General features: G+C 37.7%; 1 protein-coding gene across 1 annotated transcript; it reads right to left on the bottom strand.

The window, feature by feature from the left end:
- Positions 1-279: 279 nt before the first annotated feature.
- LOC101436808 (olfactory receptor 52P1-like) lies at positions 280-1,224 on the bottom strand. The gene has a single exon (XM_004471733.1). The coding sequence runs from the start codon at positions 1,222-1,224 to the stop codon at positions 280-282; it is 945 nt and encodes a 314-aa protein (XP_004471790.1).
- Between the last annotated feature and the right edge of the window lie 23,207 nt (positions 1,225-24,431).

Raw genomic sequence — 24,431 nt, 5'->3', positions numbered from 1 at the left:
AACAATGCAAGATGTTGGTGGTGGGGTGATATATGGGAACCCTTCATGATGATATGCGTATTTGTAAGTTCACAACTTTTCATATATACTTATTGCTGTTGTATGTTTATTTATGAATAAATAAACATTTTATTTAAAATTTTAAAAAATCTCATAGGATATCTGATTAGGTGGGAGTAATCTTGATGTAGATTATGTTAGAGGAATAAATTATCTGCACTTTTCTCTTCCAAGACTCAACCATGTCTAGGATCATTTCTGCAAAGAATTGCACCACAATCAGACAATCTTTACCCTCAGAGAACTAAGGACACGGTCACGAATTTTTTTGGTCCTAATCCCATAAACAATGGGGTTGAGAAAAGGTGGTACCAGAAGATACATATTGGCAATGAAGATATGAATTTGGGGAGCCACATTGTGGCCAAAGCGGTGTGTGAGGAAGGTAAAAACAGCTGTGGAGTAGAAAACGAGGATGACACAGACATGGGAGCCACATGTTCCTAGGGCTTTAAGGCTGGCTTCCCGTGATGGAAGACGAAAGACTGCACGGAGAATTAGGACATAAGATACAGCAATGAAAAATCCATCACAGGAACCAATGACTGAGGCCACACTGAGACTGTAACGTTTGGTGGCCCCTGTGTCCACACATGCAAGCTTCACCACAGCCATGAACTCACAGTAGGTGTGGGCAATTATTCGACTCCTGCAGTAGGGCAGCTGTCTAAGGAGGATAGGGTGTGGGGAAAAGAAGGCCACACCCCGAATTACCACAGCAGTTCCCATGTTGGCAATGCGAGTGTGGGTAAGAATGGTGGCATGGCGCAGTGGGTGACATATGGCCACATAGCGATCAATGGCCATGGCCAGGAAGAAGCCTGATTCCATGGCAGTAAAGCTGTGGATGAAGAACATTTGGGCCAGGCAAGCATCAAAGGCAATGTCATGGGCTCCAAGCCAGAACAGACAGAGCATGCGGGGCAGGGTAGAAGTGGAGAGGACCAAGTCAGTGACTGACAGCATGCATAGAAAGAGGAACATGGGCTCATGGAGGCTTCGCTCTGCCCGCACCACGGCCAGGATGGTCACGTTTCCCACCACAGCCACCACATACATGGAGCAGAAGGGGATTCCGATCCAGACATGCAGGTGCTCCAGGCCTGGAATGCCCATCAGAGAGAAGGAATTTGCTGCAATTTGAGATGTATTCACTGGCCCCATTGTCCTGCTGCCTTCTGTTTCTCATGGATGGAATTTTCCTGTTGAGGGCAAATATTCTTTGCCAAGAACATCACAACTAAACCTAAAATGAAATGAAAATTGTATCTGGAAAACCCTCAAACACTACATGTTGGAAAACATTCATGATTGTAATTTAGATTAAAAAAACAGTGACACTAGGCAAAAACTACAATTTGAGCCTCAAATGATTAACTTTACATCCAATTCTTAATCTTGTGGATTTGTTAAAATGAAAAATAAATTTAAAACTTTGCTAACTATCTATTGGTGATAAAAATCAAGAACCACTTTTTGAAAGTCATAACTTGTTTAAATTGTAAGATCACATTAGCTTTTGATAGAAACATTGAATTTAATAAATGGAGGGCATCTTAGAATTCACCTATCCCAACTTTCTTAATGTCATTCTCAAATGTAATTTTCTAACTGCTATCTGAGTGTTCTTGGGTATGGGTTACTCATTTCCTAGACACTTCATTACCTGTTTTTTCTGACTTCTTTATGTCATGAAGTCTGTCCCTGGAGTTAGGTGATAGTGCTGGTCCTTTCTGCTGATGTACTACAAACAACATCTTCTACCTGATACCTTTGCAAAATAGGAGAATGGTAATCTTGCCTCCACTAGGCTTTCTATTTCCAGGTAAAATCATCCCACTTAATGTAAGTCCAGTTTTCAGAAATCCCCATTTTCTCCTTAAACTCTTCTGGACACTCCCAGGATTCCCCAGTGGGATTCTCCTTAACTTTTGTTACTTTTTAATGTGAACAGACCAATCACTGCAGGGATCAATGTGACTGGTATCTATTTTGATTTGTGCAGTATTTATTTGGTCTTGGTTTATATGATTTTGTATATGAAATAAAGAAGAAAATAATATTTATTGTGCTCTGCAATGTATAAGACACTACCCTGAATTTTTGTGTATGTTGAATGGTAGCTGGAAAAACAATGCAAACTAAATATTGCTTTTCAATTTTACCAATTAGGAAGTAATTGGTACTGATAATGCAGCATCACAGAAAGAGTGGTAGAGCCACCAGAATTCTGACATAACTGTATGACTGCAAATTAAAGTCTGTTTCCATTATGCAAATCACAATCTTTCCTGTCACAGTTATTAAATTCATAATCAGCCATAATCTGTCAAAATTTGTGTAATTTTAAAGTCAAATTTCTCAAGACAGACTTTAAGCAAATGCTTTTTTTAAAAAAGTAAGATTTTGCGCTTAAGTTGATAAATTTTATCATTTTAGGTAATACTTTAACATTATCCTCATTTGTTTCTATTTTCATTATCATTATTAAGCATTGATCACTGCTAACTTTTCACACAAATTTAATCAGCAATATCTGAACTTTTGTAGCTATGTATTCTATATCTACATCTAAGCACTAAAAAATGATTTTGATAAAAGCTTAGACCAATCATAGAATTCTTTATATCATGCCCAGAAATGGTGTTTTCCCCTTAATTAACATACTACACACATTGTCCAATAATTAGTTATGGATTTGTTGAAATTTCTATTAATGTTACACATAATGAACACTGTGAACTGCATTGCAATTTGTAAAGTAGACCCTTTGAGTGTTTCATTAATTGAAATAGCATTCATGTCATCCAGTGTTCTGTGAGGAGTTTGAAATACATGTAAGAGATTTAGGAGTTTGGTTAAAATACTTTGTTTTTCAAAATTTTCCCAATCTGACTTGGACCTTATAAGAGGATTATTTTCAGAATATTTTCAAGTATAATGACATTTGTCTAAGATGAAATAAAGTTTAAAAAAGTGAAAATCCTTAAATTCCTTAACTATCGCTAGTAATACTTTCACTTCTATTTTTCTTATTCCTTCTGATTTTTTTCAGGTCCTTTATAGTCTCTTTCTGTGTCCTGATTTTAAGTGCCTTTATCTCCCTATTAAGTTTTAAGGTTATATATATATTGATTATTTCTGTAGCAGTTTCCTTTCCTGTGCAGTGGGGTAACAAATGATTGCTGGGAAGATTAAATTAACATTTTAACAACTTAGAGCAGTATCCCATACAGAGCAAGAACTCAAGAAATTAAGTATCAAGCATTGGAATTTTGTCATTCATCCATAGGAAATATGTATGTAATAAAGTTTGTAAGAAGAAGCATGACAGTCATAAATGCATTATCAATAAGAAAACCATTCTTTCCAGCCTCTTTGCCAACACTTTTTTTTTTCTATGCTCCCTGGGCTTACATCAAATTTCTAATCATTTCTAATAAATACCATGTTTCTGTGTAAAATCATGCATTTTTCACATACATTTCTCTCTTGCTGTGCTCCCTCCTTTACTTTTTTCATTTCCTTTTGTTCATCTTTCAGCATCTAGGTCAAAAGCCATCTCTTCTATGAATTTCTGCTGGATTTCCTCAGAGACTGACAGATTAATTCTGCGCTCTTTGTCTCTTTACACTTCCTTTTGACAGACATTTTCAAATTGTGGGATATTAGATTTGTTATTTTAGTTATTTATTAACCGTCATCACCATCACTATTATTTGGTCATCTTTCTCCCTCACAAACATATTAAGCTGTTTAAGCTGTGTTTAAGCTGTGGCATAGCTAATTATTACTATGACCCAGCCCAAAGCCTGATATCAAATGATCTTTCTAAATAGGATAAGAAAAGTGGCTGCTTAGTCTGTCGGATTTACAAGCCATGCAGGAATCAAGGGTATATGCTACTTTCCAAAATCTGCATAAATGCAGTGATATTTCTAATATATATTTAGATTTCGTCAAGATGTCTTTATGTCAATGTTAAGGATAGATAAATTTCCTGCACCTTCAGTCTCTAGTAAAAGAAGAGGGTATCTGCTCCATGAAAGATCTTTTTTTCCCATTGTTTTGTTCTTCCCAGATTGTAAGACAGGACTCCAGATGCAGTCAGACAGAGAAACTCATTGAATGTAGATCTGAGGTCAATGACTGACTGATCTGAGGCTTTGAAGATCTCCATTATCCAAATCTCCATTTCCAGAGACACAAGAAACTATTCACATTTTTCTCTGCTGGCATCAAGAACCTTTAACCGTTCACGAAAGAGCTGGATATCTGTATGCACACATGCCTTCAGAGGCACCTAGAGTTTTTATACAACTGGTTTGTGCACAAGTACTTTTAAATTATGGTATAATATGCACATAGACTGTAGCACACAGGGACTTTTTAATTGTTTGCTACTATGCAAAGATCCCCTCAAGCAAAACAATAATATTCAGATAAACACATTCAAATATATACAAATAAATACATTTAAATAAGTTTTTACTTGAAAGCACAGGTAAAACTAGGTCAAGCCTATTAAAAACAGAGCCTGAATTTTCCTTCCAAAGTTTCAGTTTTTCTAGACCTTAGAAATCAAGGTTTTCAAGTGATAGACATGAAGATCTATACACTTTTTTAGAATCTGACTTCTGAAGGAATCTTTCTCTTCCATGAAGTGGCAATCTGGAAGTCTTATTTGCACAGATTAACTAGTTAAAAAGATTAACCACGGCAAATTATAATTAATGCACCTAAAAGAATGTAAGTGTCTGGGTTGATTAGGAAAAGAAAGGAAGCAAAGAGAAAAGGAAGACTGGTGTATTTTTGCATAAATCTTCACCACAGTACAGGCACTTTTTCACCTTACTCTCAAATATTTTTCCTTCCACACCATTTGCTATGATTGCCCAACCTCTAATCCTTAATGTGAGGAATCTGGGGGATTTTTTGGTTCATAGCTGTCTATGATCCGATGACCTGTTTCAATCAAACAATTTTATCTGATGCTATTTTAATTCTAATTTGGAGTATCTATGATCCTGTACTCCCTATACTTCCGTTAATCAAGATTTAACTATATTTGCATTAGTTACAAAGAAAGGGTATACTTGGCCTTAATATATTTCAATGATCTTTAGTTATAGCTTTGCTAAAGACATTTAAAAAGCAGGACATTATCCTTTTGGGGAAATCATAACTCTATAAAGACAGATATTTCAATGTTGCCCTCTTCTTTCTTCTCCTGTCTTGCATCACTGAAAAAACTCACCAAAAGTAAAAGTTCAGTCATCTAGAGAGCCAGCTTCTATAAGGAGCAGCTACTAAGAAATAAGCTCTGCAAATATGAGATGGATTTACATCTGACTCCAGGTCCCAATGGATTAAAGGTTCTAGGTGGCTGGGGGACTGATGGCCCTCTGAGATAAGGGTTTTTTTCCCCAAACTATAAGACCTAAATTACAATCTGTCTTTTCTTATATTTGTGTTTTACAAGTATACTGCATCATGTATTCTTTCACTGTAAGATTTATTATGTTAATAATTATTAAATGATTGTAACACCAGGCCAAGTTTCCAGGATTCACTCATACAGGCATTAATCTGTAAACCCTGAAGACATCAATCATACAGACTATGATATAAATGGTATACCCTGCATTTAAGGAATGGAAACTAAATCTAACATGAGCCATCAATATCTAATAGCAAGCATTGCACTAAGTAGCTTCTAGTTAAATATTTCATGAAAAAATAACTGAAAGGAATGGAGGAATTGATTAAAATTTGTTGTAAGAATTCTAAGTCAGCACTCCTTTAGGAAAATGGTTGCAACATCATCAGTGTATTTGGAATCTCATTGATATGATATAAAATTTATGAAGTCTCTATTATAAATTGTTTTGCTGAAAGCTTTATAATATTGCCTTTCACATGTATATGCATACACACACACTAAAAATATTATGAAGAAGGTGCCAATTTTCTCACTCTTTCACATGTGATAATCTCTCTCCTAGATGTGAATTACTACATATTGCATCTTCCTTAAGGATTTTAGCTCTTGACTTATTTTATGCTCTCCTGCCTTGTTATCTCAGTTCAGCATGATGTCAGTAACCTGGCCTTTCTTTTCCTTAAGCCCCTCTCTCCTAAAGATCTTGTCCTCTTACATGATGCAGGTAGTATCTCCTAAGCCAAAACCTATGTTTTATCATTAATATTATCTTCAATACCTTCATTATCTCAAGTTCAAGTCATCCATTCTCCGACTACTACCCCATGATTTTCTAGCTTTTTCCCTCCAGTACTGCATCTTCAATAATACATTGTGATCCCTCATCTCCTTCAAGTCATTTCGCCCTGATATACCCAGCATAACACCCAAGGTCAGACAACACATATGACTGCATTCCTTTCTTTCTTCTCTCATGTGATGATACAGTTAGAGGTACAGACATGTCTAATTACTTTATTCTGAATGTGCACATGGGAATTTCTTTATCAAAGGAAGTATAAAGGCAGATTTATTTCTGTCCCGTAACTTCCTCACAGTAAATAATTAATGCATTAGCCATACCTTTACTAACCCCTAATGTAGGGAGATGTGATGAGAGCCAAGCCAATCATCCTATGCAAGCAGCTGGATAACCCAGAGAAGGGTGGGATAATTGAGAGTTGAGCAATCTCTCCTCCACTATCACTGTCAGCACTGAAAGAGCTTCATCCTTATTTCAGCCTTTAGGTGTATAAGTATAATTTATCCATGATCTATATAATCCCTTTTATCCTTTTCTTTTAGATTTTATGTCCAAGTTTTTGGACCTTATTCCTCCTTAAAGTGTAAATACACAGGACAATATCTGCTTCATTCCTCTTGGCATCTTGGGAACCAAATCTAGAGCCTACTTCTAGCTATAACTTTCATCATTTGGGAAGATAATAGAGACATAATTATCCTTGCAGATAAGAGTATTTAACTTGGCAAGTGGCTACATATATAATTCTCATGATATGTCAGAGGAAATTGGAGGCTACAGGTTTTTGCTCAAACACTGGAGAAATCCAGGGCAATTTTATTTCCCCCAAGTACCATTTACAGAAAAACAACAACAACAACAACAACAAAAATTTGGTTGAATTCTACTCACTGACCCTCTGAGAATTCCATGAATATACTTGTACTAGAGATTATGCCTGGAGAACAAACAACTACAATCAGAATCACTCATCTCAGTTTACTTTTTGTTTTGTTTCTCTTTATTTTATTTAAATGTTACATTAAAAAAAAGATGAGGTCCCCATATACCCCCACCCACCCTACCCCACTCCTCCCACATCAACAACCTCTTTCATCATTGTGGCACACCCACTGCACCTGGTGAATACATTTTGGAGCACTGCTGCACCACATGGACAGTGGTCTACATTGTAGTCTACACTCTCCCCCATTGCACCAGGTGGGCCATTATAGGACACACAATGTCCAGCATCAGTCCTTGTAGCACCACCCAGGACAACTCCAAATCCTGAAAATGCCCCCACATCATATCTCTTCTTCTCTCTCCCTACCATCAGCAGCTACCGTGGTCACTTTCTCCACACCAATACTACAATTTCATCCCTTACTAATCACAATAGTTCCCCAGGAGAATACCAGTAAGTCCACTTTAATCCATACTCTATTCCTCCATCCTGTGGACCCTGGGATGGTTATGTCCAGTCCCTCTCTACATCAGGAGGGAGCTTAGTTTCTGCTTGGATGAAGGATGCAATTCTCCTGCTTCCAGTCGTAGGCACTCTTGGCTCCCTGGTGTGGTGGTTGACCTTCTTCACCTCCCTGTAAGCTGGTCAGGGTAAGTCCCGTAAACCAGAGGGTTGGAATTGCAAGTCTGCTGAGGTTCAGGGCCTGACTGTCACCTGGACAGTCCAGAGATACAGGTCTCCTGAGTATACACCAACCCAAATGCCAACCACAGTCTGGTAAAAGTAACAGAAGAGGCATGCATAGAAAGGTCATATCTGAGTCCAACTCCATCACACTCAGAAACACAAACTCCAAAGTAGGGCCAACTGACATGGCCCAGAACTCCAGGGTCATTTGCCATGACCAAAGAACCTGTGGGTCTCTGTGACCTTCAGGAGAACCAGTACCTGGGTTTCTATCTACTTTGTCTCTGGTACCATGCTGAGGCATGCATAAGTGTGACCCCTCTGATGACCTCCCAGCTCTTTTTTGGAAACTCATAGCCATATGAACTCATTTGTCCTTTCTATTTCCCCCTTTTATCCAGAGTCAAAAAGCAGTTTTTAACAGCTGATATTATGTGCAGTCTGAGATATTCTGCTAGACTGAGTTGACCCTTTTATTCGAGGTCTTTTTCTAGTTACATCATCAGCTGGTGTTTGGTAGTAATCCCTTGGCACCATGTAGGCTCCTCCCTGGGAGGCATGTCCTATGCTGGGAGGAAGACAATGCATCTACATGCTGAGTTTGGTTTAGAGAGTGGCCACATTTGAGCAACATGGAGGCTCTCAGGAGGTAACTCTTAGGCACCCTGAAGCTCTAGGCCTAGTTCATATTTCAGGCACACAGACTCATAAACATAGCCATCAGTATCAAGGGCTCATTGTTGGACCATCCATCTTTATTGGTCTTTGCCATTGCACTTGGGGGATTGTTGCTGTTCCATTGAGGAATATTGTAGAGCTCCCCTGGAGAGGAGCTCAGTACTCTCTCAGTTGTCATTTTTAACTGAAACCACTATGAAAATAGCCAAATATTTTTATGTACACTGTATACTTGCCCTGGAGAACTCCCTGCCAACCTTGTGCCCCCTATCAATAACACCCCACACTAGTATTCCTCCCCTAATACAAAATCATTACATCAAATATATCAAGTGAGTCTTTGAATCTGCCCATAATCCTGCAGTACATTTTTTTTTCTTGCAGTCACCTCAAAAATTATTTCATATGTTCTCTCAACCCAAACATCTGTCAACTCTTCTCCCACACTTGGATAACTTTGTTTCATATTTCCCTGAAAGAAAAAAAAAAGTCAGAATAGTCCATCACCATATCTTCCTATCTATTGACTCTGAACTCATTTATTCCTGCTGCTTTCCTGTTTCCTAATAAAAGCTAATTTTCAGTCTGACTTCTTTCAATGAGCATAATCTATTCAAGGGCCATCCACATTGTGCCTATATCATTATTTCATCCCTTCTTATGACTGAGCAATGATCCATTTTAAGCATCTACCAAATTTTGTTTTTCTCTTCAACCATTAACGGTTGTTTAAATTATTTCTCCCCTTTACCTACTGTAAATAGTGCTTCTGTGATCCTCTATGTGCCAGTATTTTTTCTCTTGGGATCAGATCTAGGAGTAGAATTGCTTGGTCAATGGTACTTCTATTCATCTTTTGAGGAACTGCTGTACTATTTTCCTCAGTTGCTGCACCATTTTATATCCCTACTAACAATATATAACAAGTCCAATTATTACAAATCTTTGCTAACACTTGTAAATTTGTTCTTTTATTTATTGTAAACTTGCTTTTGATTTATAAGATGGTAGCTCATTATGGTTTTGAATTGTATTCCCACAATGTCTAATGATGCCAGCATTTTTCATATGCTTCATGGTCTTTTGTATATTTTCTTTGTGAACATTTGTTTCTTTTGATGAATGCTTGTATATTACTAACTTTTCCTTTCAGTATCTCCATATGCATTTTATGACTACTCAGAATGGTTTATGGTTATTATCTCAATGAGTTCCTTTTGTGTACACATCTACATTCAAAGTGATGATTCATTCTTTTGGATTCCTTTCTAACATTTATTTTTTGTTTTGAGTTCTATGGTGTTATTCCTTTTTTTCTGCACATTTTTCTAGGTGACTAGTTTTATCAAGTTTTCTTTATTGATTAACTCTATTATCTGATATTTATTAGTGGGTTCTCTAAAAATTAAACATGCTAAAACCCAGTCACAAAAATTGAATTAAGACTTAAGAAGTCATTCATGAAAAATCAGAATTCATTTGTACATATTAGTAAAGTCGAAGCTTCCTGGATTTTGTTTAGGACAACACTTTAAATGGTTTTATAAAGAAAGGTTTTAGACTAGCATAAATTCCAGATTTCAGGCAAAAATTTTTCATGAAAAAAACAAGTTTCATGTTTCCTTAAAGATTGAAGATGGCATTGGGATTTAGTGAAAAGAAATTGAGATTAGAGATATGTTTAAAGACAGTAGATCCCCTAACATTTGGGGGGGCAAGGGTTGGGTAGAGATTCCTTGTTTCAGAAAGGTGGTTAATGTTTATTTTAAACAATTATTTTTGACAATTAGATTTATTATTCAAAGCCAAAGCTACCTTCCATATCTACCAGTGTACAGTAAAAATATATTAAATGTGGAAACTGATTGCTGCATTGATAAACCTGGAGGCTATAGAAATGTAAGAAAGGTCAAAAGCAAGAGTTTGGAGCCAGATGCACAATGACTGTTAGGAAAATGTGAACAGTAGTTGCTGTAATCTTCAGAAATCCTGGAAGGGCCCTGAAGCTTTTTAGAGATTTGTGGACTGGACTTGAAGTTTTTGAGATTATACTAGTGGGTAATATTATGAACATGACTCCTGAGAATGAGCCTCCTTAGTGCTGAGGGACTACAACAAATCACTAACTGGTGATGCAACTAGAAAATGACCTTGAATAAAAGGGGGATAATGGTAAGAACAAATTAGGACAGAGGGGCGGGGCAAGATGGTGGTTGAGTGCACCTGATAGTCTCTCCTGCCAAAAAGTGACCCAGCAGCGTTAGAAATTCTTCAGAACCAGGCTGTTTCAGGATTTTGCAGGGCAGGAAGTGTCTGGACATCGATTTTGTGGGAAGGTAACAGAGAAAACTCGTGTTAAAGATAAAATTGAGGCTCTCTTACACGGAGTTAGGGACTGCGCAGGACGCTCCACCCTGGGGCGGGCGGAATCGCTGTACCGGCACTGCGGCGGCAATTCCTGGAGGCCTGCAGTACTGGGGAATTCACAAGCCCTGAGTGGGCTATTAAGGGTTAACAGGGCAGGAGGCCCTCGCAAACCAATTTGGTGAGACAGACGGGAGTTATTTGCGAGGCGGGAAATTTTTGATTTCTGACACGAATAATAGTGCTTCTGGCTAGAGCCCCGCCCCCAAGGCGGGCTGCTGATCTGCGGTGGCCTTAAATCACTCGCAGTAAAGAGACTTCACCAGGAGGCTATTTCGGGGGATTGCAGGGTGGGAGGTGGCTGGAAGCCGATTAGGGGAATCTTTTGCAAGGTGTGGGATTTTTGATTTTGGACACTGATACAGCGATTCTGGCTAGAGCCTTGCCTCCTAGGCCTGGGCTGCGGCACTGCAGCATCCTTAAATTGGCTGCAATATAGAGGCACCCCCAACTGGCTGTTTCGGGGGCTTACAGGGCAGGAGGTGTCCTGAAGTCGAATTGGTGATACAGCCACAGAAGAGACTCTAATGAAAGGGGGAATTGTGGGTTTCGGACACATAGGACAGAGTTTGCGGATGTGACCTCTCCCATGGGACTGGCACCCAGCTGCGGGGATCCCTGAAGGCTGCATTGCACTGTGGTGCTCCCAGGCTCCCTGTTAACCAGATTTGAAGTTGCCAGGTCTGTGTCCCCTAAACCCTGGTGGCCCGCACCCCAGAGACTCACACCTCTTGAGTCTGCAATATCACAGACTATCCATCCCTGAATCCATCATGCCCTCAGGCCCATCTGAGGTCCTTCATTATCCTAGCTCTTGACGTTTGCGTTTCTTTTTTTTAATTTAAATTTAAATTTTTTATTTTTTATTTTTTATTGTACTGGTTGCTAATATTGCATTATTTCCTAGTCTTTTCTCCCATTGTATCCCCCAAGGTCTTTTTTTTTTCATTTTTTGTTGTTGTTGCTGTTGTTGGTGTTCTATATCTTTTCTTTCCCTTACTTGTTCCCCTCCCTTTTCTTTACCCACCCCCCTTTTTCTTTCTTTCTTTCTTCACTCTCTTTTTTTTTTCTTTTTTTCTCTCTTTTCTCTTGTCCCTCATTTTCTTCTTATTTTATTTTATCTTAATTATACAACAGGTGCTGCAGGGAACACCTCACAATTGCTGGGTTTCCTCATCCTCCATTGCCTCATTTCTATGTGAATTGATTTAGCTACCTACACTATCATATTCCCCCCACATCTTGATATCCTCCATCATCTACTATCTCTCCTATATTCCACCTCCCTTTCTTTGATCCCCAAATTTTCTAACTCTTAATTTCTAATACCTTTGTTTTGTTTTCTGTCTTTTATCCACTCTTGAAACTATTGCCTTTCTTTTCTCTTTCCCTCTCTCACGAAAACAATAGCTTTTTAATTCATACCATATTCCTCCCATATTCAGTTGACTACCTCATTATAGGTACTCTACCTACTGCTATAACTCTACACAATTTACACAAATCTAACCTCCACCCTCCCAGATCTCATATTCTTGCTTTGTTAACATATATCACCAATACTACTTTAGACATTTTCCTTTCTTACACAATTGCCTTTCCCTGGCCCTAATACTTTCCTTCAAAGTGAACTCAGCCAGCAATAAGAAATTAGAATAAGAAAAACAAAGTGACAAAGAGAAGATATAACACTTATGCAAAAACAACAGCTAATTAATTCCCAAGACTAGACAAAGAAGCTAAGGAACTGATTAAACCCATCAAGATAAAATGATGACCAGACAGCAACAACAATCTACAAACCAAACCAGTAATCAGGAAAGCATGGCTGAATCCAATGAACAAACTAAAAACCAGGAAGGGGAGCAGAACTTCATACAAGTAATTAAAGATCTCAGAACATATATCTCAGACAAATTTAATGAAGTAAAGGAAGAGGTTAACAATATGAAGACAACACTTGAGGGGAAATTGCAGACATATGCAAAAAGATAACAGATATGATGGGAATGAACACCAAAGCTCAAGAAATCAAAAATACACTCGCAGGAAATAGCAGCAGATTAGAAGAGCCAGAGCAGAGAATTAGCAATGTGGAAGACAGTACATCAGGAATCAAACAGTAGAATTGATCGATAAAAAGACAAAAAAAAAAAATCCAGCTAGGACTTGGGGACCTGAATGACAATGCAAAATGCACAAACATACATATTATAGGCATCCCAGAAAGAGAAGAGAAGGGAAAGGGATCAGAAGGAGTGTTGCAGGAAATAATGGCTGAAAACTTCCCAAATCTACTGAAAGAGACAGATGTACATATCCAAGAAGCACAATGCACCCCAAACATCATAAACCCCAATAGACCCTCCCCAAGACATATACGGGTCAAATTATCCAATGCTCAAGACAAAGAAAAAATTCTAAAAGCAGCAAGAGAAAAGAAAACCATCACATATAAGGGAAGCTCCATAAGATTAAGTGCTGATTTCTCATCTGAAACCATGGAGGCAAGAAGGCAGTGGTATGATATAGTCAAGGTACTAAAGGAAAAAAATTTCCAACCAAGAATACTCTATCCAGCTAAACTAGCATTCAAAAATGATGGAGAGTTCAAAATATTCACAGATAAACAGAAACTGAAAGAGTATGCCAACAAGAAACCTCCCCTTTAAGAAATTCTAAAGGGAGTTCTACAGGAAGAAAGGAAAAATCAGGGCAGGCAGAGTTGGAGGAGAGTGTAAGAGCAACAAAAAAGACAAAAAGAGAAGGGAAAGAAAAGCAAAAACAAAATATGGCAAACACAGTCCTTGAAAGTAATAACACTGAATGTCAATGGATTAAACTCTCCCATCAAAAGATTAAGACTGGGACATTGGACAAGGAAATATGACCCATTTATATGCTGTCTACAAGAGTCACATCTTAGACCCAGAGATTCATGGAGGCTGAAAGAGAATGGTTGGAGAACAATCTTACAAGTAAACAATAACCAAAAAAAGGCAGGAGTAGCTATGTTAATGTCAGACAAAATAGACTTTAAATGCAAAACAATTGTGAGAGACAAAGAAGGATACTAAATATTAGTGAAAGGGACAATCTCTCAAGAAGAACGAACAATCATAAATATTTAAGTTCCTAACAAGGGTGCCTCTAAATACGTGAGGCAAATGCTGGAAAAACTAAGTGAAAGAATAGATGCATCTACAATTATAATGGGGGATTTTAATACACCACTATCAACTCTGGGCAGAACATCACAAAAGAGAATCGCTAAAGAAAAAAAATATTTGAACAGTATATTAGAAGAGCTGGATCTAACAGACATATACAGATCATTACACCCAAACACAGCAGGATATACATTTTTCTCAAGTGCGCATGGATCATTCTCCAAGATAGACCATATGCTAGGCCACAAAGAAAGGCTTAATGAATTCAGAAAGATCAAAATCATACAAAATTATATCTCTGACCACAGTGGAGTGAAGCTGGAAATCTGCAAGGGACAGAGGCTCAGATTTCACACTATAATTTGGAAATTAAACAGCACACTCTTAGAAAAACAGTGGGTCAAAGAGGAAATCTCAAAAGAAATCAATGACTACCTTGAAACAAATGTTAATGATAACACAACATACCAAAATTTAGGGGATGCAACAAAAGCAGTACTGAGAGGGAAATTTACAGCCATAAATTCATACATCAAAAAAGAAGAAAGAGCAAAAATTGAAGAATTAACTGCACATTTGGAGGAATTAGAAAGAAAACAACAAAGTAATCCAACAGGAAGAAGGAAGGAAATAACAAAGATAAGAGCAGAACTAAATGAAATAGAAAATAAGAAAGCACTTGAAAAGATAAACAAGACCAAGACCTGGTGTTTTGAGAAGATCAATAAAATTGACAATCCTTTAGCGAGACTAACAAAGAAAAAAAGAGAGACGATGCAAATACACAAAATAAGAAATGAGAAAGGAGATATCACCACTGACCCCATAGAAATAAAGACTATCATAAGAGGATACTTTGAAAAACTATAATCCAACAAAAATGACAATTCAGAGGAAATGGACAAATTCCTAGAAACACATAAGCAGCCTATATTGATGAAAGGAGAATTTGAAGATCTCAACAAACCAATCACAAGTAAAGAGATAGAATCAATCATTAAAAACCTCCCAACTAAAAAGAGCCTATGGCCAGATGGCTTCACAGGTGAATTCTACAAAACATTCCAGAAAGAACTAACACCAATGCTGCTGAAAATCTTCCAAAAAATCGAAACAGAAGGAACATTGCCTAACTCATTCTATGATGCCAACATTACCCTAGTAGCAAAGCAAACAAAGACACCACAAGAAAGAAAAATTACAGACCAATTTCTCTAATGAACCTAGATGCAAAAATACTTAACAAAATACTTGCTAATTGTATTCAACAACACATTAAATGGATTATACACCACTACCAAGTGGGATTCATTCCAGGTATGCAAGGATGGTTCAACATAAGAAAATCAATCAATGTAATACACCATATAAACAGATTGAAGGAAAAAAATCACATGATTATATCTATAGATGCAGAAAAAGCATTTGACAAAATACAGCATCCTTTCATGATAAAAACACTCCAAAAGATTGGAATACAAGGAAATTTTTTGAACCTGATAAAGAGTGTATATGAAAAACCCACAGCCAACATCGTTTACAATGGAGAAATCCTAAAATCCTTCCCTCTAAAGTCAGGAACAAGACAAGGATGCCCACTGTCTCCCCTTCTATTTAACATTGTCTTAGAAGTACTTGCTCGAGCACTGAGGCAAGAAACAGATATAAAAGGCATTCAAATTGGAAAGGAAGAAGTCAAAATTTCATTATTTGCAGATGACATGATCCTATACATAGAAAACCCTAAGAGGTCACAACAAAGCTTCTAGAACTCACAAATGAGTTTAGTAAAGTCGCAGGTTATAAGATCAATGCGCAAAAATCAGTAGCTTTTCTGTACACCAATAATGAGCAAGATCAGGAGGAAATGAAGAAACAAATACCACTCACAATAGTAAATAAAAAAAACAAATATTTATGAATAAATTTAACTAAAGATGTAAAAAACTTATACACTGAGAACTATACAAGACTGTTCAAGGAAATCAAAGAAGACCTAAATAAATGGAAGGATATTCCCTGTTCATGGATAGGAAGACTAAATATTATTAAGATGTCTATCCTACCAAAACTGATCTACACATTCAATGCAATCTCAATAAAAATCAACACAGCCTTCTTTAAGGAACTAGAGAAACTAACTACGAAAGAGGTCCCGAATAGCCAAAGACATATGGAAAAAGAAAAACAAAATTGGAGGAATCACATTACTGACTTCAAAACATACTACAAAGCTACAGTAGTGAAAACAGCTTGGTATTGGCATAAGGAAAGACACACAGACCAATGGAATCAAATTAAAAGTTCTTATAGAGAACCTCATATATATAGCCATGTAACATTCAATAAAGCCACCAAACCCTCTCAACTGGGAGAGAATGGCCTATTCAACAAATGGTGACTGGAGAACTGGATATTCATATGTAGAAGAATGAAAGAGGATTACCATCTCACACCTTATATAAAGATCAATTCAAGATTGATCAAAGACCTAAATATAAGATCCAAGACCATAAAGACCTTGGAAAACAGTGTAGGGAAACATCTACAAGACCTTGTAAGAGGAAATGTCTTCAAGACCATTACACCAACAGCACGAGCAGCAAAAGAACAAATAGATAAATGGATTTCCTCAAAATTAAAGCCTTCTGCACGTCAAAGGAGTTTGTCAAGAAAGTAAAATGGGAACCCACACAATGGGAGAAAGTATTTGGCGACCATATATCTGATAAGAGACTTATAACTTGCATATATAAAGAACTCCTATATCTTGAAAATAAAAAGATAAACAACCCTTAAAAAATGGGAAAAAGATTTAAACATACACTTCTCCAAAGAAGAAATACAAATGGCTAAAAAGCACATGAAAAAATGCTCCAAATCTGTAGCTATCAGGGAAATGCAAATCAAAACTACAATGAGATACCATCTTACTCCCATAAGATTGGCAGCTATGAAAAAACAGAAGAATACAAATGCTGGAGAGGATGTGAAGAAATGGGAGCACTCATCCACTGCTGGTTGGAATGCAGAAGGATCCAACCATTCTGGAGGACAGTTTGGCGTTTTCTCAAAAATCTAACCATAGATTTGCCATATGACCCAGCAATTCCACTGCTGGGTATATACCCAGCAGAACTGAAAACAAGGACACAAACCGATAAATGTACACCAATGTTCATAGCAGCATTGTTCACTATTGCCAAAAGTTGGAATCAACCCAAATGCCCATCAACAGATGAGTGGATCAATAAAATGTGGTATATACATACAATGGAATACTACTCGGCTTTAAGAACAAATACACTACAAACACACACATGATAACATGGATGAATCTTGAGAACCTTATGTTGAGTGAAGCAACCCAGGCATTGAAGGACAAATACTACATGACCTCAATGATATGAAATAAGCAAGCTGCCTCAGAGAGCTAGAGACTGGAAGATAGGCTTAGAAGAAATTGGGGGGTAGAGGAAGGATGTAAGCTGACATCTGCATGGGTGAAATCTATGCTAAGCTGGAGGTAAGTATGTGTACAAGGAAGGGATAAAATGGAGGCATAGGATTACCTTTGGGTGGGGCTTTGCGGGTTTGAGAGGGGCTAGGGATGGGCGGATGGGTAATATTGCCCAAGAAATTGGGGGAGGGTGGGGCAACATACGAACATAGGAGAGTGTCAGGTGTTGGTTGAGAATATAATGCTGAGAAAACCTTTTCAAAATATAATTAGGAAAGTTACCTGTTTAAGATACTCAAAGGGGATAATCTGATGCAGGACAGACTCCTAGGGTATATCTGAATGCTCATTTTGCCAGAGTGGGTTATACCATTGGGTAGAGACCAATATAATGAGAGTGAAGGTAAACCCACAACCTAGGGAGGGCTAATGCCATCAAATAGAGGGAACTGTATCTCTCAAGAGAATTGGTGGCTCCTAGGGCATTAGGGTAGTTGAGCAAGTCAAGCCCTCAATACTGTTGCAAGTATCTCTGAACATGGCTCCTCAAGAAATGTAGATTGACTGTCACTGTGGGTCCCAAGGAGAGGGGGAAATAGATATTGAATAGATGGAACCAAAGTAACTGTTATGGCAAAAGAAGTGTTTCACAAGAGTACACAAGGATTGATATAAAACATGTAATATTACACCAAAAACATATAGGGGATGACAGACTAATAATGTAAACCATAATGTAAAACATAGGATAACTAAAAAATTTAGAAAACTGTATAGCCTAAAGTATAAACCACAATGTAAACACAAATGTTACCTTGTTTGAAAGCTATTGTCTCAATATCTGTACATCAGTTTCAGTAATTATGATATGAATAAGTTAAAAGATTATCACTGTGGAAGGGAAAAGGTTTTATAATGGATATGTGGGAGTGCTCTATATTGTATATATGAATTATTGTGATCTATGGCTCTTATGAAGAGAAACTCAATAATTAGGAAAAAAAAAAGAAAAAGATAGGATGTAGAATTTTTCCAAATCAATATGTATTCTATATCTAACATTTAAACTCATCTCTATATTCCATTTTACTATTAAGGGAACCTGGCATTATATTGGGCTTCACTTTTCAGGAGGTTTTAGATCACAGAGTGGTTCAATAATGGCAGTGGAGGAATACTGGTATGGGATGTTATTGACAGGGGATATATGGTTGACAGGGAGTTATACAGGGCATGTGTCCAGGGTGCATGGAAATGTTTGGATATACTCATAGTGGAAACAATTAAAAACAACAACTGGGGAGTACTGGGTTCCTGGCCGGGATGGGGGGGGGCTCTATCATGGTCCCTAGGGGAGCAGCAGCAGTCCCCTGGGTGCAACGGCAAGGACCAGGAAGGAATGAGGGTCCAACAGTGAGCCCCTGATACTAATGACTATGCTTGTGAGCCTATACACCTGCAATAAGAACAAGGCCTAGAGCAGCACTGTGCCTAGGAGTTCCCTCCTGACAGCCTCTGTGTTACTCAAATGTGGCCAGTCTCGAAGCCAAACTCAGCATGTAAATGCAATGCCTTCCCCCCAGCGTGGGACATGACACTCGGGGATGAGCCTCCCTGGCTCCGTGGGATCACTACCAAGTACCAGCTGATGACGTAACAAGAAAACGACCTTGAATTAAAGGTTCAACACTGGCCAGCAGAATATCCCTGTCTACATATAATAACCGGAGTTAAAAATGCTGTTTGACCTAAAGTAAGGGGAAAATGGAAAGAACAAATGAGTTTATATGGCTATGAGTCTCTAAAAAAAGAGTCTGGAGGTTGTCAGAAGGATTGCCCTTATGCACACCTGAGCAGAGTCTCAGAGACAGATAAAGTAGACACAACCCCAGGTATTGGTTCTTTTGAGGGTTAAAGAGACCCACAGGTTCTATGGTCATGGCAGATGGGGTTCACTGCCATGTCAGTTGGCCCTTCTTTGGAGCTGGTGTTTCTGCGTGATGGAGCTGGACTTAGATGTGATCTCTTTTCACAAGCCTTTCATGCTACTTTACTGGAATTGTAGTTGGTGCTGGGGTGTAAGATATATTTAGGGGATTTGAATCTCTGGACTGACAATATGATAGCCAGGCCCTGAGCCTCAACAGACTTCATCTCCTACACTCTGATTTATTGGACTTACCCCACTCAGCTAACATGGAGTTGAAGAATGTCAACCACCATACCATGGAGCCTAGAGTGCCTACAACTGAAAGCAAGAGGATTGCATCCAGTATCCATGTGGAATCTAAGCCCCCTTTTGACATAGATGTGAAATGGACACAATCAAACCAAGGTCTACAGGAAGGAGGAATATAGTAAAGATTAGAGTGGACTTAATGATATTCTATTAATGAACTATTGTGGTTAATAATCGAGAAAATGTGGCGTTGGTGTGGAAAAAGTGGCCATGGTGGCTGCTGGGTGCGGGGAATGGGAGGAAGAGATGAAATGTGGAGTCATTTTCGGGACTTGGAGTTGTCCTGAGTGGTGCTTCAGGGACAATTGCCAGATATTGTATGTCCCCCCTTGGCCCACTGGATGGAATGTGTGAGAGTGTGAGCTATGGTGTGGACCACAGGCCATGGGGTACAGCGATGCCCAGAGATGTACTCACCAGATGCAATGGATGTGTCATGATGATGGGAGAGAGTGTTACTGTGGGGGGAGTGGTGGTGTGGGGGTGGTGGGGGTGAATGGGGACCTCATATTTTTCGAATGTAATATTTTTTAAAAAATGAATAAATAAAATAAAAAAAGAATAATAATAAAAAAGAACAAATTAGTTTATATGGCCAAGAGTCTTCAAAAAAGATTTGGGAGGTTATCAGAGGGGTCACTCTTATTCACATCTCAGCAGCATCCAAGAGACAGCCAAAGTAGATACAACCCCAGGTACTGGTGCTCCTGAGGGCTACAGAGACACACATTTTCTACAGTCATGGCAAATGGTTCTGGAATTCAGTACCTTGTCAATGGACCCTACTTTGGAATTTGTATTCCTGAGTGTGATGGTGTTGAACTCAGATGTGACCTTTCTAAATATACCTCTTTAATCACTTTTACTGAACATGTGGTTTATGCTTGGGTTGTTGTATACTCACAAGACTTGAATCTCTGGATTGGACATTTGCCAGTTGGGCCTGGAGCCTCAGGAGTGTTGCAATTCCTACTCTCCAGTTTGTTGGACTTACTCAGTTCAGCTAACAGGGAACCAATGTTTTCTATCCTGAGAAAAAATAGTTTTCAAGAGACAATCTCTAACTTTAGATACTAGCAATCAAATAGAGGAGAAATTGGTGCAAACCAATGATTAAATTCCCATATGATTCTTCCAGTGAGAGTTATATAAACAAGCAGTTTTAATTACTTAATGCGTAAGAGATCTATTTTACTTGTGTTTATATGAAAGATGTGTAATCTTGCTTCTGAAGCATTCTGTGACATTAAAATAAATAGAAACATAAAAGTTAAAACATTTACAACCAGAAGACACTGGTGTCTACACTAAAAATATGAAAGACAGGAATAATTTGAGGGATAAACTTTTGCTTAAGACTGCTTCCTTATATCATAAAATATCTAACAGAAGCCATCACAAAAAACTGTTAACTGACAAAAAAACTTAGAGATACCATGGTTACTTACAAAAGACATTCATACATTCTGCTGTAGTGAAACTTCCAAAACAATGCAAAACAGTTTGTTAGCAGAAATTGGAATTGCACATCAAAGGAGAGAGCAACTTAAAATATTGTTTACTTTAAACAATTGTTTCTGGACAAAAGGTATTGTTTTTCTTATTTTTAAAAATAATGCTTTAGTGGCTTACCACAGATTCTGATACATTGAGTTTTCATTTTCTTTTGCTTCAAAATACTTTCTAATGTTCCCTTTGATTTGTTCTTTGATTTCTGGGATGTTTAGAAGTGTGCTATTTAGTTTCCAAATATTTTGGCAATTTTTAAATATATTTATCATTGGATTTGAAATATCATAAGAGTTTTGTAACCTAGACTATATCATTCCAATATAGAATTCATTTGCCTAGAACTATTTGCAATATATATTAAAATGGTCACAGTATAGAATGAAGGAAACTGAAGATTATTTCCTAAATTCTACTTGAATATCCACTATGTCAGGTCTAATTAGCAAGCCTTGAGATATATTATTAATTGTGCATATTTTAGACTTAAGTTCTGTATTAATGAGCCAAAGGGGAGCTGATGCAAAATACTAGAAATTGGTTGTATTTTAAAAAGGATATTTATTTGGGGTAGAAGCTTACAGATACCAGGCCATAAGCATAAGTTACTTCCCTCAACAAAGTCTATTTTCACCTATTGGAGCAAGATGGCTGTTGATGACTGTGAGGGTTCAGTCTTCTTGGGTTCCTCTCTGCCAGGGTCTTACTTCTTTCTGGGTTCAGGTCCTCTGTTTTCTCCACAAGGTCAGCTGTGGACTATGAGATTCTCTAGGCTTTGTCTCTCTCCACAAGTTCAGCTGTAGACTAACAGGCAAACGGCTCTGTCTGTCTCTCCCTGGGGTTTCTGCCATGTCTAAGGAGCTGTCTCTATTCCTCTGTGTTCTTCTCCTGGCTCCAACTTAAGGCTTCAGCATCAAACTCCAACATCAAAACTCCTACATCAAAAACCTCCAGCATGAAAAAGCTTCAACTCTGTCCTTTGCCATGCCTTTTATCTGTGATAAAGGCATTGGTAGGGTGTTGGTTTGATGTGACCCAATCAACGCCTAATCATAACTTAATCATGCCCAGGTACAGACCAGATTACAAACCTAATGCAATATCTACTTTTGGAATTCATAACTATATCAAACTGCTACAACTTCTTAAGGAATTTGAAAGTTGTAATTCAGCACTACATTCTCAAACTAAGCATAAAATTAGGAGACACCATTTATACCAGGTAACCATTTTCTAAGTAGGCATTATACATCTTCATTCTATCATCTCATGCACCCTCCAGATTGCTCTTCTTTTCTCCATCCTTTCTAAGAAGTTGACACTCCAGTATTCAAGGGGTTGCAGGAGACCTTTCAGAATTTAGCAATGTACACACAATTTCTAACATTCTCAGAAATCCTACCCTCAATTTTGAGAACAGTTTACAAACAAGGAATTTAAGAACAATAATGGTGGCGCATTGTTTCCATAATCAAAACAAGACAGATCACTGTAGATATGGAAGGAGATGGCCTGCAAAATAAAGTCCATCACTAATAGTCTAGTGTGGTGAAAGAAGTTGATTGAGCAAAAAAGTCTACCTTGGCAAGTATATAGAAGATGTATAGTTTCTGAGTAATAGTTCTCAATGCCTACTTCAGATATGGGTTGGAGAATTTAGATGAATTAATAATTCCAAAGCTTAGAGAATAGAGAGGGAGCACAAAATTAACAAAACATTCAATTTTAGATTTTGCAGTCACTGACCATAGGCAGAAGCTTCTTAGTTTAAAATGAATAAGTATACAGACAATTTAAAATTAATAAGTATATGGACAATAAAGCAAATTTGAAATTATTTGGTAATGAAATGGGAAATTGGATCTTAATAAAAAAGTGTGAAGATTTATTGTGAATATTAAATTAGATTCAGCAAAAAATGATAAGTTTAAAAAGATGTTGGAGTATAAAGGGCTGGTAAAATACACTCAATATTATGTCATTAAAAGTGCTCTTCAGAACAACTTTTTAATTAAACACTAAATCAAATCTAAAGCATTTATAAAATATGCGAACACTATGTTATCTCCAATGGCATAATTCCATTCCTGAGCATTGGACCAAATTTGATAGGCTGTATGAAATTTGATATATTAGTGAGAAAATGCAAAATAAATAAGATACATTAACTTTGATCTTAATAATTTAAAAATACCAGCAATGATACCTAGACAAATAGGAGAAAGAAAATTATGAAGATAAATAATAAAATGTGGGAGCTAGCACAAAAATAAAACCCAAGAGAATGCCATTTTATTTTATTTATTTTTTTTTAATATTATAAAATCTACCGTTTTTATTCAGATTTTGACAATTGTGCCAATAATGTTCTTTCAAGCAAAAGCAAATCCAGGATCATGTATTTCATTCAGTTATCACATATCTTAACCTCCAAAAGGAACAGTTATTCAGTTTGCCACAGAGTATAGGCCAAGTGTTTTGTAGACTTCCCCTTAATTTGGATTTATTGATGTTTCCTCATCATTAGTTTGAAGATAACACACTTTTGGCAGGAACACTGCAGAAGTAATATTATGTTCTCAGAACATCCTATCAAGAGGCACATCATGTCAGTTTGTCCCATTATTGGCAATGTTAACTTTGTTTTTTTTTTTTTAATTTTTAAATTCATTTTGTAAAAATATTACATTCAAAAAATATGAGGTCCCATTCAACCCCACCACCCCCACCTCACCACTTCACCACTCCACCCCCCCCCCCCCCGCCCTCAGCAACACTCTCTCCCATCATCATGACATATCCATTGCATTTGGTAAGTATATCTCTGGGCATCGCTGCACCTCATGGTAAATGGTCCATATCATAGCCCATACTCTCCCATATTCCATCCAGTGCGCCCTGGGAGGATCTACAATGTCCGGCAATTGTCCCTGAAGCACCACCCAGGACAACTCCAAGTCCCGAAAACGCCTCCACATCTCATCTCTTCCTCCCATTCCCCGCACCCATCAGC

The sequence above is a fragment of the Dasypus novemcinctus genome, chromosome 10 (genome assembly GCF_030445035.2).
Source record: "Dasypus novemcinctus isolate mDasNov1 chromosome 10, mDasNov1.1.hap2, whole genome shotgun sequence".
Taxonomy (NCBI): domain Eukaryota; kingdom Metazoa; phylum Chordata; class Mammalia; order Cingulata; family Dasypodidae; genus Dasypus; species Dasypus novemcinctus.
This window is presented reverse-complemented; position numbering and strand designations above follow the sequence as displayed.

Excerpts from the sequence above, each read along its gene's own strand:
- LOC101436808 (XM_004471733.1), bottom strand. The coding sequence starts at position 1,224 with ATGGGGCCAGTGAATACATCTCAAATTGCAGCAAATTCCTTCTCTCTG.